This window comes from Blennius ocellaris (assembly GCF_963422515.1).
Source record: "Blennius ocellaris genome assembly, chromosome: 3".
In the NCBI taxonomy this organism is placed as follows: domain Eukaryota; kingdom Metazoa; phylum Chordata; class Actinopteri; order Blenniiformes; family Blenniidae; genus Blennius; species Blennius ocellaris.
The window spans coordinates 17,869,643-17,883,993 of NC_137652.1; the positions used below are offsets into that span (position 1 = coordinate 17,869,643).

The 14,351-nt window shown below is 42.1% G+C and overlaps 2 protein-coding genes across 2 annotated transcripts in view; one reads left to right on the forward strand and one right to left on the reverse strand.

The window, feature by feature from the left end:
• Window positions 1–87: 87 nt before the first annotated feature.
• LOC308144570 (uncharacterized protein) lies at window positions 88–7,341 on the reverse strand (the record flags this gene model as incomplete). Its single annotated transcript, XM_080515713.1, has 9 exons — window positions 88–549; window positions 715–931; window positions 1,120–1,150; window positions 1,440–1,489; window positions 2,284–2,392; window positions 2,939–3,539; window positions 4,835–5,105; window positions 6,657–6,698; window positions 7,320–7,341. 9 exons carry the CDS (start codon window positions 7,339–7,341, stop codon window positions 360–362), a joined length of 1,533 nt encoding a protein of 510 aa, XP_080371839.1. The 3' UTR covers window positions 88–359.
• A 5,561-nt stretch (window positions 7,342–12,902) lies between these two features.
• Window positions 12,903–14,351, forward strand: part of LOC308148874 (zinc finger protein GLIS2-like) — a 41,660-nt gene continuing 40,211 nt past the window's right edge. Inside the window, exon 1 of the mRNA XM_080520414.1 lies at window positions 12,903–13,358. The gene's annotated coding sequence lies outside the window, so the exon portion shown is untranslated. The remainder of the gene's footprint in view (window positions 13,359–14,351) is intronic.

Genomic DNA, 14,351 nt, shown 5'->3' on the forward strand with positions numbered 1-14,351 from the left:
CAACAAATCAATCGACATATTGGTGTTTGACACAACCACAACATTCGAAAATCTGAAAAGTTTCGATTCCGACTGTTTCCCCGGAGACAGGTTTTCAAAAAGTTACTTAAAATACTTCTAAGAGTTACAAGGAGAACTAAACAACTTCGCTTAACATACAAACTATTGCAAATACTTACTGACAGGCAGCATGATTTTTAAGATACATTCTGAATTGCCATTTAAAGCTTAAACAGCTCCTACATTATTGCATTGAGCTCCATTTCTTGTGCTGTACTACTGCTGCCTATAGTGACATTACTTAAAATTGACACTGCCACTTTAAAGTAATTCAATTAAAATATTGTAGACCTCTTAAGTTACAATGAGAAGCAAATGAACATAGCAGTTTGAGAAATCATACGAACCTGAAGGAAGTCTGTAGTGGGCTTGGACAACTGACCCGAGAGGAATTTAAAGTGGTCCTTGTGGAAGCGACTCTCCAGGTGAGTTTCCATTTCGTCCTTATAGAACGATCGGAATTTACAAACAGAACAAGCAAACATCACCCTGAAAAACAGAACAAAACACAAAAATCCAGTCAACACTGACCTTAAACCATTACCTGTTTTTTTTGGTGCAACTTAAAAATAAATGCACTCAAAATTGTTCCATGCTCTTTGGTCATTTATAAACGAGAAAGCTATTTAAATTTCTAAGAATATATGCCGTCACCTTTCCAGGAATCCCCTCCTCTTCCTCATTTTGGGGTGCTTCTCCTGGCCTTGAACCGGGGTTTGTTTGCCCTGTGGCTTTTTCTTCTCCTCCTGTTGGGTGAAGCTAATCAGGAACAGACAAGTAAAGTTAGAAAAAAAAACCATGTTATACATTTTGTATAACTTCTCGGTGAGCCATATTTGCCTCGTCATGACCCGTCCTACTCTGCCTTTGACTGGCTAAACATAGACATTGACCAATCAAATTACAGAATGCAGCCTAATACTAACCAATTGACCTCTGGCTAAGCCCCGCCTCCACATGCAAATGAACCAATAGCATTCGAAGATGTCAAAAGATGTCATGTAAACGCACAAATAGACTGCATGCAATATATGCTATAGATCACAGCAGTCCAAGTACCTTTGTCTCCGTCCTCTGCAGGCTTCGCTTCCTGTGAAGGAAAATATGACGTTATTAACGAAAGAACCCGATGATTGGAAACTAAAACTTGATGTCTGGATTAGGTTATGTTGGAATTGGTTTGGGTCTTTAATACAGTGAGCTCAAACTACTGATGGAAACCTGTTTTTTTTAACCTTCTATGATTTGCAAAGAAGAATTTTACATATAGCCATAAAAGGAAAAGGTTCTAAATACAAACTTAAACCACTTCCCCCTTGAAAAAGAGAACTTTTGTCTCATTACAGAGCATTACTTGACAGAGCTTGTGATGTACTCACCGCAGCGTCACTCTGTGGTTGACCCTCGTCACCATTTTTCTCAGGTTGCTCTGTGAAGACGAAGCGCAGTCACTTTAGACATAGAGCGTGTTCACATTCCCCCGTTTGATCTGGGCCACAGCCGAACTGGGCCGCAGAGTGGCAGTGGGTGCGTGGCTTTCCACTGGGTACTCCAGTTTCCCCCACCAAAACAAACATGCACCGTGGGTCCCTGAGCAAGACACTCGCAACCCCCTGCCCCCCGCTGGAGGGGCTGATGGAGAGGAGCTGCACAGAGCAGCACCGTGCTGCTGGGAAGCGGCGATTATTCACATCTCCAGACTAATCTCCTGACACCACCACCACGTCTGAATATTCCAATAATCCGGTCCAGCCGGTGTCCCTCAGCATGAATTTTGCCAGGAAAACCTGTCCGTTGTCCATGTTGGGCAGGTTGTCGCATTTCGTTGTGTTAACAGTTGTTTATGTGTGCGTGCGCAGTGACGTGTCCGCCCAGTGCAGGGTGTCCGCTCCTCGGACGCTCTACTGTATATCGCAGTGCTCTGTGGCTACCAATTAGCCACAAGCTAATTAGCCTCGCGACCACAGACTAAAGCAGCGGGACTTCCGCTTTTGTTCTCGACCTAAACCATGAGCCATGTTTCTCCTTCACTTCCTGTCTGGTTCAAGTCGGGCTACAGAAGCTCCAAACGAGCAGCTGTTGTAATTGTGTGAAATTTTCCAGGCGGCGTGATCCAGTCTCAAAAGTGAACCGAGTTCTGGACTACCTGAACATGAAAGGCCCCATCGACAGAGAGAGATTGTGTTTTATTCCCACTGTACTATGTATGCATGTTCAGGGTACCTTGTGTCTCCTCTGATCCATCCGTCTTATTCATCTTTGACTCTGGCTCATCAGTCCCACTGAGAGTCTGTTTCCTCTTCTTCTGAACCTCTCGCTGTGGCTTCATCTGCTACAGAAAACAGTTCATTTGTACTCAACGTGCGTGTTCTCTGCTTGAAGCAAAGAATAAACATCGACTTTAAATATAGCCGCAAGTCAGAATCAATTTTTTTTCAAAGCCAGATTCAAACTTGTACGTATGGCTTTCTTCTTTTGACATTTGTAGTGTTAGTCTTATCTTAGGACGGCCAAGAATTGTGGCGTAGGGAAACTTAAAGAAAAAAAAAAAGTAAAAAAGAGAAAGGAGTAGCAATTCAAAACAAAACCAAAATCCCCAAAGCTCAAGAAAAAACATATGCACAAGGAAGTGTCACTGATGTTCACTGCAGAAGAAGTTGGAGGGACTTTAACCATTAACGTCTGAATGGCTTTGTGAGTTAGAAATGTGTGTGGGGATTATTAGTGAGAAGATGCTTCAAATGGAAATGGCAAATAGCGAGTACTGGTGCTTTAGGGTGCCTTGCAACTTTGGCCGAGGACATGAAAGGAGGGAATCGGAGAGGGCGTGAACTATGCCCGGTGTCTGAGGAGGCCTTGGTTGGCTGGAGGTACTTACTTTGTTAAGGGGTCTCTTTCGGCCTCGCTGGCGGCCAGCCCGTGGGCCCCCTCCAAAATGCCGGCCAGGAAAGTCGTGAGGCCCTTGAGTAGAACCCTGGTAGCCCCCACTCTCAGGGTACATGCGGTTGGACAGGAGGGATGGGAGCTTGCCTCTACCACCTCCTGGAGAGTGGCCGCGGTGGGACTGGACACCGCTGCCACTGCCCCGCATACCTCCGCCTAACGGAGTGGGGTCGGACCTGCGGCTTCCAAACCCTCCTCCAGCTCCTCGACCCCCGGCACTTCCACCCCTTCTGGGGGAACGTCGGCCTGCTCCAGCCCATCCTCCACCTCCAGAACCTCCTCCCTGGCCACTGGTGAAGGACTCCCTCATATTCTGTCGCATTTTAGCGACTCCATAGGAAGAGGAGGGGCTGTCAAAGCCTCCTCCTCCCCCGAGCCCAATTCCCCCTCCGAAGCCCGAGCCTCCTCGCTGACCCAACAGCATGTTGTCCCCACGGCCATCGCCGAAGCCATAGCTACCGCCGCCAGATCTGTAGAGATCTCGGGAGGAGGGGAGAGCGGAGGAGCGCGAGTCGAATGACTCGTACTGGTCAAACCTGCAGGAGGGAGGAAGAGGGTTGATAGAGAAGAGCAGAGAGCAAGGAAGGCAGGGAGGGCAGCCAGGTGTGGGTTTCTCCACCTGCTATTCCTTCTCCTCCATCGTCTTGCTTTCTCTTTGGCGCCATTGTCACTCCCAGAGTTATTTTACACACATTAGATCAAAAGTTGATGATCTAAAAACAGTTTACCATTATGTGTGTGGCTCTTTAAAAGTACAGTTTTCACCCGCTTGTTGTTCGATTAACAGTAACTGCTGCAGAATAGGAGACTGCAGGTTTTAGGTTTTAACCTTGATTCCTTGGTAAAGGATAGGCCGGAAAATATGGAAGAGACATGAACACAGTCCTTCAGAACCAGTGAGTGTCAAAAAGAGAGCTGATGCATCCTGGGAAGTGACTCGGTTATATTGGGAAAAGTCAACGACACATGAACTGGACTTGTTTTTTGTTCTTTTTTCAAAAGGGGGAGCGCTCTCATTGTCAATACATCAGGCATCTTTCGATGAATATTTCAAGGAGCATATATCAGGCCGGCACCTGTAAGCCCATCACTCTCACGTAACCTAAAGCCGGTGTGCAGAGTTAGGTCACGTGGAGGATGAGCGAAACAAAGTGTGTGAACACAAACACAAAGTCGAGACAGAAAGCAATGCTGGGGGAGCAGAGATGGACCGGCTGCACGTGCAGTGGTGGCAGACTGATGCAAATCAAAGTTTGGTCTGTAACTGCAGCTGCGATGGGGGTGTGGGGGGGGTGGGAGGGGCGAAACATGCATGTTCACAATCTTTACGGCACCAATTTCTTCCCATCGCTCAGACAAAACCACAACGAGGCCAATGTGGAGAAGACTACGCTTCCTCTGATGCTTTAAAATGCAGCCACACGCCCGTTTCACCTCAAGCTGGAGAGGAGCCAAACAATATAGTCTTGAGTAAACACCTTCGTGTCCTCCACCGGCTCCAAGGGAGCACAATCCTTACATGAGTTTCGCAATTCTCAATATAGAACAATGTCCGCTAGACTTTTTAAAACACCATTATGCGTTACAACCTGTAAATACTTCATGTAGGAATATTTAACTTTCATCCCAAAAACAGCCAACAAAAGGAGACAAAGCTCAAATCAACCAGATGTCACCTCAAACTATGAGCTATGTGATATCAGAGTAAAAAAAAAAAAAGAAAAAAAAAAAGAAAGATATATAAACCCTAATCACAGATTTGAGTGTGATGTGTGGGTATGTAACAGATGGAAACAGCACAGTGCAAATAAAAAAAAAAAAACATTATTACCTGTCACCTCGAGATCCTTTCAACCCCCCCTCCAGCTGCGTGAGCATGTCCAAGCGCTGGTTGATCTTGGCTATCACTGCATCTGCGTGTGTGCCTGTAGAGAGAAGAGATCCTCCTGACAGTCCCCTTTTCATGTGACCGCCTCCACCTCCGCCTCCACCTCCACCTCCTCCTCCTCCTCCGTAGCCTCCAAGCCCAGACATGGAGTCCTTGTAACCTCCTCCTCCCCCTCCTCCTCCTCCTCCTCCATACATGTCAAAGCCACCAGAACCTGCCAAGGCAACGAACAAGAAAATGTTACGGTGACATTCACTGCTCAAAGCTTCTCAGTGGAATAATATCTTACAGTGGAATATTTCTCACTTCAGACACATTAAAAGAATACAGAAAGGTTTTATTCCATAGGAATCATGTGTCCATATGTATATCTATATTTTATGGGTAACAAGGAACATTATATAAACCCACAAATGCATAGAGCAAACAAAGTTAAAAGGGAAGAGAGTTTGGCTCCTCGTATGGGGGATACCTGCCATATCTGGCAACACTGGTCAGCATGTGTATATCCATTTTCAAGTGACTGTTAAATACGAGCTGACAAAATGAGGAGGGGAAGAAGGAGAACGAGGAAAAAAAACAAAGAGCGCAGCTGTAAACATTTTGGTGAAGCCACTTCCTCCGGCGCTTATCCATGACGTTAGTCACTACTTCAATGATAAAGCAGTCGCATGTAGAAAAATATGCGAATTGGTACCATATACAGACATGGATCTGGTGTGAAAATAAAAAAGAAAGAAAAAATCGTGACTGGAGCTTTCACATGGCTACAAAACAGGTCGGATATGGGTCACTTGTGATTAAAAAAAATTAAGAAATCTCAATTGAGTCGCATTTCGATGCAGTGTGCACGAGGCCTGAGACAAGGTTGAGACAGCAGTTTATTTGTGTCCAATTATTGCTCACTGAGCATCAATTAAGCTCATTCGGTTCCTTTTCAGTAGTGAATATTTAGATCAAATGCTGTATAATACGGTTATCTTGTGTTTTTCTTTTTTTCCATGAAAATGTTCTTAATAATCCTAACAATAATTGGCAGATAAATCGATTACAGCAGTCTACATTATCACAAACTTGTCACTTTTCTATTCTCAAACAGTAGCCACTTTAATGGCTTTTTCAAACTTTCCTACAAAGTCTGCACATATTGATAAATACAGTGTTTTTCTCCCGTCTATGGGGTTATTCATTTACTGTAAATCTCCTAATCAAGCTTGGCTTCAAGTTGCAGCTGCTTCATCCTGCACTAAATCAGCAAAAGTAATGCACGTCGCAGCTCATCGTGTCTCCTCTGTGTGTAATGTCCAGACAGGCAATCGAATCCAATCAAATCTGGGACACGTCCCCTCAGCTTCGAAGTGCTTTTACTGGAGATACCTAATCTAATCACTCAAATCTTTAACACTGTTCTGTGGGGGCATTCAAGTTTCTGAAATGTAATCTGCCAACTGATCCAACCACGATGAATGTTGTTCTCTTTGGTAAAGCTTTCTGGTGCCCCCCATGAAACACTTATTGTAAAAATAATAATGAAACATCCATTAGGCTTTATCATATAGCCCTTGTTTCAGATAGACAGCAGGCGTGCACAGAGTAGTTGAAGCCTACTACGTAATTTGAAGAGCTTCTTGCAACAAAATGTCCTAAATAACGTGTTTGTAGAGCCAATATTTCGGTTCATAGCCTGAGGTGTCTGTGGCAGTGCTCATGTGCTAAATTTGCCCAATCTTGCTTGTATGTATTATGAAAAGGTTGATTTTATTACCTCTGCTGCTCGAGCCTCCACCGCCTCCCCAGCTGGAGTAACCTGCACAAGTAAATGACATGCACGTATGAGCAGATCGAATAAGAAAATACACACAAGCACAGTCCACAGACTGTGGTCATTCAGAGACTGCTCACCAGAAAGCGGCTTAATATCAGCTTCATCGGGATGTTAATAATCAAAGCTAACAGAAGTTACAGGAGCCTTCCGAATGAGGCGGCCATTTTATTAACTAGCCTTTAGACGCCAGCTACTACAACACTGACTCCATTTTAAAGGAATTGTGTGACAAATGTGAGCAGAAACCGTGATCCGGTTCGTGTGGTGGTCCTCGAAACAAAGGAGCTGTGTTAGCATAATATCAGTGTGGAGGCAAAGTAGCTCAGCGAGCTAACCAGGTTCTGTTAATACGAGCCACTGGGCCAAACGTGTGCCGTATACGATATATAATGGAACATGTATGCCAACGTTTCGCCATGAAAAGCGAAAACCGGTACCCGTGATCTTGCCGCCTTAATTTCTTCGTCGATAGCACACGATGTGCGATTTTGTAGAAGCTAACGGTCAGTGAGCTTCTGCTAACTTCCTGCAGCTCCGTCCACAGTGGAGCAGACAGCTAAGTAACGTCAGCGGGGATAAATGAGGGGGGAAACATATATTTACCGGAGCCGTAGCCTCTGTCCATCTTTCAAAACCAGGTTCAGAGAAGATTAATGAAAACGGCGACTGCACGGGCAGAGATAAGATGTATCGTAACCGCACTACCCCGACACTGCCAGTCACGTGACCCACCAGGCCCGGTTACGTCATAAGTCTTCGCTCGACGTTTTATGATAAATAAAATAAAATAAAAGTTAATTAAATCATGTGCAATAAAAACAAAACACGGTGGTGAAATAATACAGTGAAATGTGAAATAAAAAAAAATAATCTTAAATAATTTGAGCGTTCACACTTGCACGTGGCAAAGTTGAATGAACACAGATCAATTCATGGCAGCACAATATTCGTGTGAAGGCTGGAAGAGACTGCAGTGTTTAGATTGGATGAGATTAGATTAACCTTCATTCGTCCCACAAGTGACAAATTACAGTAGCAGCAACAAAGTGGACAGAATAATTATTACACAGAGATATTTACAAAGTGGACAGGATAGTTTTCACACCTATAGCTTTCAATCAAGGGTTGTTCTAGTTTGGAACACTCTACCAGTGACCGTAAGAGAAAACACCACATATGTCTCATTCAAGAGACAACTTAAATCATTTCTTCTCAGTCAGTAAATTTGTGACCATGAGGAGGTGTTTTAGTACACAGGGACATGTATCATTTTATTTTCATCATTTTTTTTTTTATCACGAGTAGGTCAGTGTGAATGAGTGTGAGGGGGGGGGATGACTAATATATGTGATAAGGCATCTAACTTTAGCCCTTTAGGATAGATGTAGTCATGTTTTTGTTTGGTAATGTGCGTCATGTCATATATGTATTTTAATGTGATGTATTCTTTAGTGTGTTGTATGTTTTACATGTATTATAGTAACTATACATGTTTGTGTTTGGTGGTATGATTTTACCCCATGGGACTACAGATGGAAATGAGCTCTGAGCTAAATCTGGCGTATTTACTGTGTGTCTGTACATCAATATGCACTGTCCCATTCAAATGAATTAATAAATTAAAAGATGAAATGAATGAAATACATATTGGAAATATTTATTACTGTGCAATAAATACGTAATTCTCACGGGCAATGATACGTCTGTGCAATACCTTCTTCTGCCTATCAGAATAGATGTACTGCTCATATATGTAATCACGATGCTCTCAGTTGTTTTTATTGCTGCTTCCATTTTTCATATACGGTAGTTGTTCAATTGGCTTAAGCGCAGTGACACCAGCAAAGAACCACACTGTGAAGCAGCCTCCATACAGTGGAGGTAGGATTTTGCTGCCTCTGCTGTGATGAAAGGTCACTTTTTTTTTTTTTTTATAGTTTTGTAAGTTAAATTGAATTTGTGACTTTTTCCATGTTTTTTGAATGTGAGGTTGGAGTCCAACCTGAGCACAGCATCATCAGCGTACATCAAGCTATTAAGCTGAGGGCAGACATCTCGTATGTCATTGATATATAATGTGTTTTCAGGTTTAGTGAGATTAATAATCATTGTATCGGAAAGCAAACATGAGATGTCCAATCAGAAGACACACCAAATGGAGTAAGAGTTCTCAAAAACGTTATGTAGATCAGGCCCATGTGTCAATAAAAGAACAAAAATTGGCATAAATGTGACAATCAGGCAGTAAAATTGTGACATTTTGTTAATGAATACATGCCGATGTTTTTGAATGCATACAACACATTTAGGTGGATATTTTATCGAAAGAGGTTAAATAAATCACATCTATGATCTGTTATCAAATGATTCCCTCTTTAAGATACAAACTGTCTCTGTAGATGAGGCTGAGCTGAAGATGCTCACATTTCCATTGGCATTAAATCAAATGGACAGTACTATGAAATATAAAACAGATCAGAGAGACAACTAAAGTTGAGCAGTTTAGAGTTAAAAATTCACCATGTCTCCAAACAGGCACGAAAGTAATGAAGCATGAAACTAGTTAATTACTTATTTATTTGCTCGTACTTTAATTCATTTTTGCTTGAGTGTTTAAAAAGTTACAGCGTGCTCTAATTGATGGATGCAGTTCATTTTTCATTGTGTTTCACAGCACCAAGCTGGGGGTGCCAGGAGAGGGATTCTCATTATATTGTTATTGTTGCACGAAATGACAATGAAGAGAATAAATTCAACTGTATGTCACATTTGTTATTTTTCTATGTTAAAGTACAACATTGTAATGCTGTGAATTGTGGCAAAAAGCTAATAAACAATCAGATGTATAAAAGAAAACGTTCCCCAGTGCAAAGCAGCTTCATCTTTTGGACACTAGAAGGCAGCAACAGTCACTTTAAAACAGGGACTATGGTCGTTCTCCTACTTCAAACTTTGCATTTCCAGTCTGGGTCTGTTGCCACTCAGCCTCCAGTCGGCTCCCAGAATGGAAAACTCATCCATCATCAGCTTCTACTACACCAAAAAAGCATGTGCAACTATATTCTCACAAATTCCTTGGACTCCAAGAACATGTGTTCTGCTTTTGGGTCCCTAAATATTGGGAGCCCATGACAGAACGGTCAGGCCACTTGGATGCAGGAGACCCACTTCAGCACTCGGTACGATGACAAACCATCTCCAGCCATGAATATCTGCTTGAACAGATCCCTGATGGAAAATAGTCAAGTACTATATTTCAGCAGATGACACAGCTATCCAGTCCGGTACAACACTTCACCTCTCTATCTTCTCCACCTCCTCAGACTCGGTTGTCACACTCACACCCATCTGCACCTCCACGCGTTACATGAGATGTACTCGCCAGCATGAATCTTCTGTGAGCAAGGCAAGTGCCATGGATTTTCTCTCCAGTTTAATATGGTATTCAGTCAAAAGGCTCATACTTTTCTCAGAGATATCTCTAAAGTGCGATATATGGTGGGTTCGCTACATGTCTGGGCCTGAGATTTGGGCTGAGGTGTTTGTCGCTTCTGTCTATGATATCTGTCACCTGTGATCACTTTCTGGAGAAAGTTCCGATGGTTTTTGATCACCCTGACTATGTAGAGTTGGCCTCACCTTGTCAATCTGCCTCCGGCATGGAGCTAGAATTGTGATAGACTTCTCTGTGGAGTTTTAACACCCTGCCTATGGACTCTGTGTGGAATGATGAAGCTGTTGGTGTATCTTTTTCAACATCTTTTTCCTTTGTTTGAAGGATGAATTGTCCAGGTCTCTGAGTTCAGCCCCAACTGAGGTTCCCAGTGTGTCACATGAACCCTACCAAGAAGAGCCCATGCTGTTTTCTCCTGTAGTGCAAGCCTGAAAGCTACAGGCAGGTGAGTGTTCGTATTAACAGGTGGGAAACTTCACTGCCAATCATCAATTTAGGACAAAATAATAGTCTCGTCAATAGCCGTGGGGGTTTTCCGTGAGCCCATCAGCACTCCCCATGCAATCTTCTTCAAATCATTCTTGAATCTTCTTGAATCACTATATTTATCTATCTTGGTGACAGCCTCATGTCTCGTTCCTCACCCACTGAAGACAATTCTTATGTCTGTCCAGCTCTGCTCCTCCAGAACAGAATGTATGCCAAGGATGAGAAATGAGAATGTACCACCAATCAGCTTTTTGGGGTACATAATTGAGCGTGGCAAGGTAAGAGCAGAGATTATTGCCATCATGTTCAATATGCTATGCTGATGTCTGGATAACAACGGCACAGGGGCTTCAGAACCGAGAGAAGAAAAGCTGGATGCGACCTGCCACTCCTGACTGAGCCATGCAAAGTTCAATAAGTGGATTCAATTAAAGCTGACGTAAGGAGATGAGAGTGAGGTCCTGGACATTACAGTTAACAACACTTCATAGTAATGCTCCAGAAATGCTTTGGATGGCATTGAGGATGAGGAACTACACGAGGAGCAGGAGGAAGTGGAGAGGAAGGGGATCTGTGCAATTGGAGCGGACAAATTGATCACAAGATGATAAAGCAATTGGTGATTTGACCCAAAAAGGGAGCTCTGATCACCATGAATGAAACATATTACCCCAGCAACAACTTTACGAGACAGACAAAGTAAATATTACCTGGATTTCTATGAAACAAAGGTTGGCACTTTTTAGAAACTCTAACATCAAAACAGCAAAAACACCAAATGAACTTAATCAAAATTACAAATGAAATAACACATTAAGTATGGATGCGATCTCCTCATTAGCACGAGGAAGGCCACCTGTACCTCACATTTAGTCCTCTGGTGCTGGATGTTTATGAGCAGATGTGTCACAGATGGAAGCCCGTGCCATTCTCGAGATGTGTTTCACCTGTCAGTTAAACTCAATCATTGTCATTATGCAAGTCAAACCACGGCAACCACTGAGTGTGACCACAGACTGCATAAGGAGACACATGTGGCTCACATCTGCGAGGCATTTATCAAAAGAGGTAGTCTGAATCAAGATCCATCAAAAGACGACTTCTGATACATTTAACTGTCTTAAGATTCCATAAAATGAGACAATACAATTATGTAGGATTGGAGCAGGTTACATCAAGTGTTCTGAGATGTTTTAACTACTATATATATATATATATATATGTATTTCATGACTGACTGGGCTTTAAGAAGCTACGGTCAGGGGGCAACATTGAGTACTTTATACTCCAGCAGAGACGGACACACTTGTGGTGAAATTCCCAAACTTTAAAGGACAAGGGCCTTAGTGGATTTTGCATGTATTATCACACATTGGGATGATAATTTCCTGAAGTTTAATTTTCTTATATTTATTTTATTTTATTAGATTGTCATTGAATTGTTTGCGAAGTAGAAATAAATTGTGCACAAGACAAAGGAAGCTCAGTGAGTTTATACAGAGTTCTAATCCACCACAGTATCAAGTCATTAAACCATGCTTTAAAAGCACCAACATCAAGTAGCGGGGTTAAAACACTGGTTTTATGAAATGCTGTGACTCCGCATGCACATCATGGCCAGAATAAATGTCCTTTGCACATGTGCGAGTAGATGGACAATATCAACAATGGTGGACTTTTGACTGACACTACTGTCTGTCGATTTCCTGAGTCTTGGTAGTTCTATAGTGGAGATTCAATAGCAATCCGGTTTCGTTGACTGTCCAAACGAATGTCCATGTAAACACCATCCTTCATGTTTGTAGCACGTTGTTCTTTGCGCACACGTGCATATGGTTTCATTACACAAAATAATTTAATCGACTGCACCCACTATAGGCCCAACATGCTCGCGACATCATTTTCAGTATTTCTGCCATTTCTGTGTAAACGGACAAGCTTTTGAAAATGCTACTGTGTAAACGTGAAACTTTTCAAAAAAATCATGACACCAAAACAATGCGTTTTAACTTGAAATGTTGTTTAAATGGGGGCCTACTTTCTTTTATTTGCACTGCTCCCTCCCAAATCTGTGGATCCGCCCCTGAACAGAAGGAGGAGACAGGGTGTGTTGTTGGTCTCTCTCTCTCTCTCTCTCTCTCTCTCTCTCTCTCTCTCTCTCTCTCTCTCTCTCTCTCTCTCTCTCCTCTCTCTCTCTCTCTCCTCCCTTCCTCTGGAAGTTCAGTTGACCAGCGTCGCAACTGAGCGATGCGCCTCTTGTCGAGATCCCCGAACATTATTTTTATCTGAATAATCTTTGCTGCAGAATACATGCTACAGTCGCACCGCAGAGACTTCATCCTCATTTCTGACTCGCATCAAGTTGCCGTTACTTCATTTCTTTACGCGTGATTAATTTTGATCACTGAGAAAAGTTTTTGTTTTTTCTTCTAGATTGTGAAACTGAAAACTGACAACTCGTCCCTTCCTCCTTGCTGAACGATCCCGAAGTGTTTGGGAGATCATTATTATTATTATTATTGTTTTTTTCTTCTTCATTGAAAGAAACATCAAGAAGAGATAACTCGATCTAAAGATGGTGCAGGAAGTCCAGGACAAACTCGTCTGATTTGGCTGAACTGAGAGCTCACTTTGCGACTATTGAAGACTTTGAACGCATCTCCAGGTAGACTGGCTCACTGTCTACAGGCTGCTGTTAGGTGAGTCCTGCTTCAACACATGCGTACGAACCCATTTACCCGCTGTCCTATTAAAGATGTGTCAAAACTGATCTCTTCTGAAGTTGTGGCGGGTTTTCTATGCTTCTCATCTCCCCATAGCAATGTGTTTGCATTTGGTTGTACTCAATTCAGCTGTCACCTGGATTATAAGTAAAAGCGTTGTTGTTGAAAATACACAATTAAAAGTATTGTTTTCAAGCCCTACTTAAACTATTTGTTACTTTTAACTACATTTATTGCATTTTCAACAGCAGACATTGCTTTGAAGTTACCTGTATTATCGTCTACGTTGAAATAAGAGTTGATAAGTTGGCACCTAAATGTAGCATCTTGAACTTGTACATTTCTAAAACAATACTCACAAATTAATTCCGGGATTGTGTGTTTAGTATAATTCATTACTTCTACTTCTGGGCTTACTGAACCATTTGGTATAAGTATTATTAGCAGTGAAAGTGCCAAACATTGAATCACCAAAATCAAGAAATTAATGATTTATTTTGGGTACAGTTCACAATAAAAACCTAAAATTTGGTGCATTCAGTTCAAAGCACTGAAATGTTTTCACACACTTTTTTTCACAATGGCTGTAGCTGAAATGGGTATAGATGAAAGCCAAGGCTTATTTTTGCCTATCTCTTAAAGTGAAAACATTATACCTACCTTCTTATGTCTAATTCTAACCCATAAGATAATTTGAAATTCATACAAAAAAATAATAATAAAAAAATAGGCAAATTATTATGGAGTTCACCATTTTCGTCTTCGAGGTAGGTTGAAGTTATCAAGTGTGGCGGGCACACAGGTTTTGGAACCCTCTAAAAAACGAATACAAGTCAATTTGTATATCGCGTGGTCTCAGTATGACTATTAAATCAAGTCTGTATCACAGTTTTCTGAAGAATAATCTGAACCAATTTGTCAATTCTGAAATGAACAGATGAGTATACAGAATATCAACTCTAAGGATGG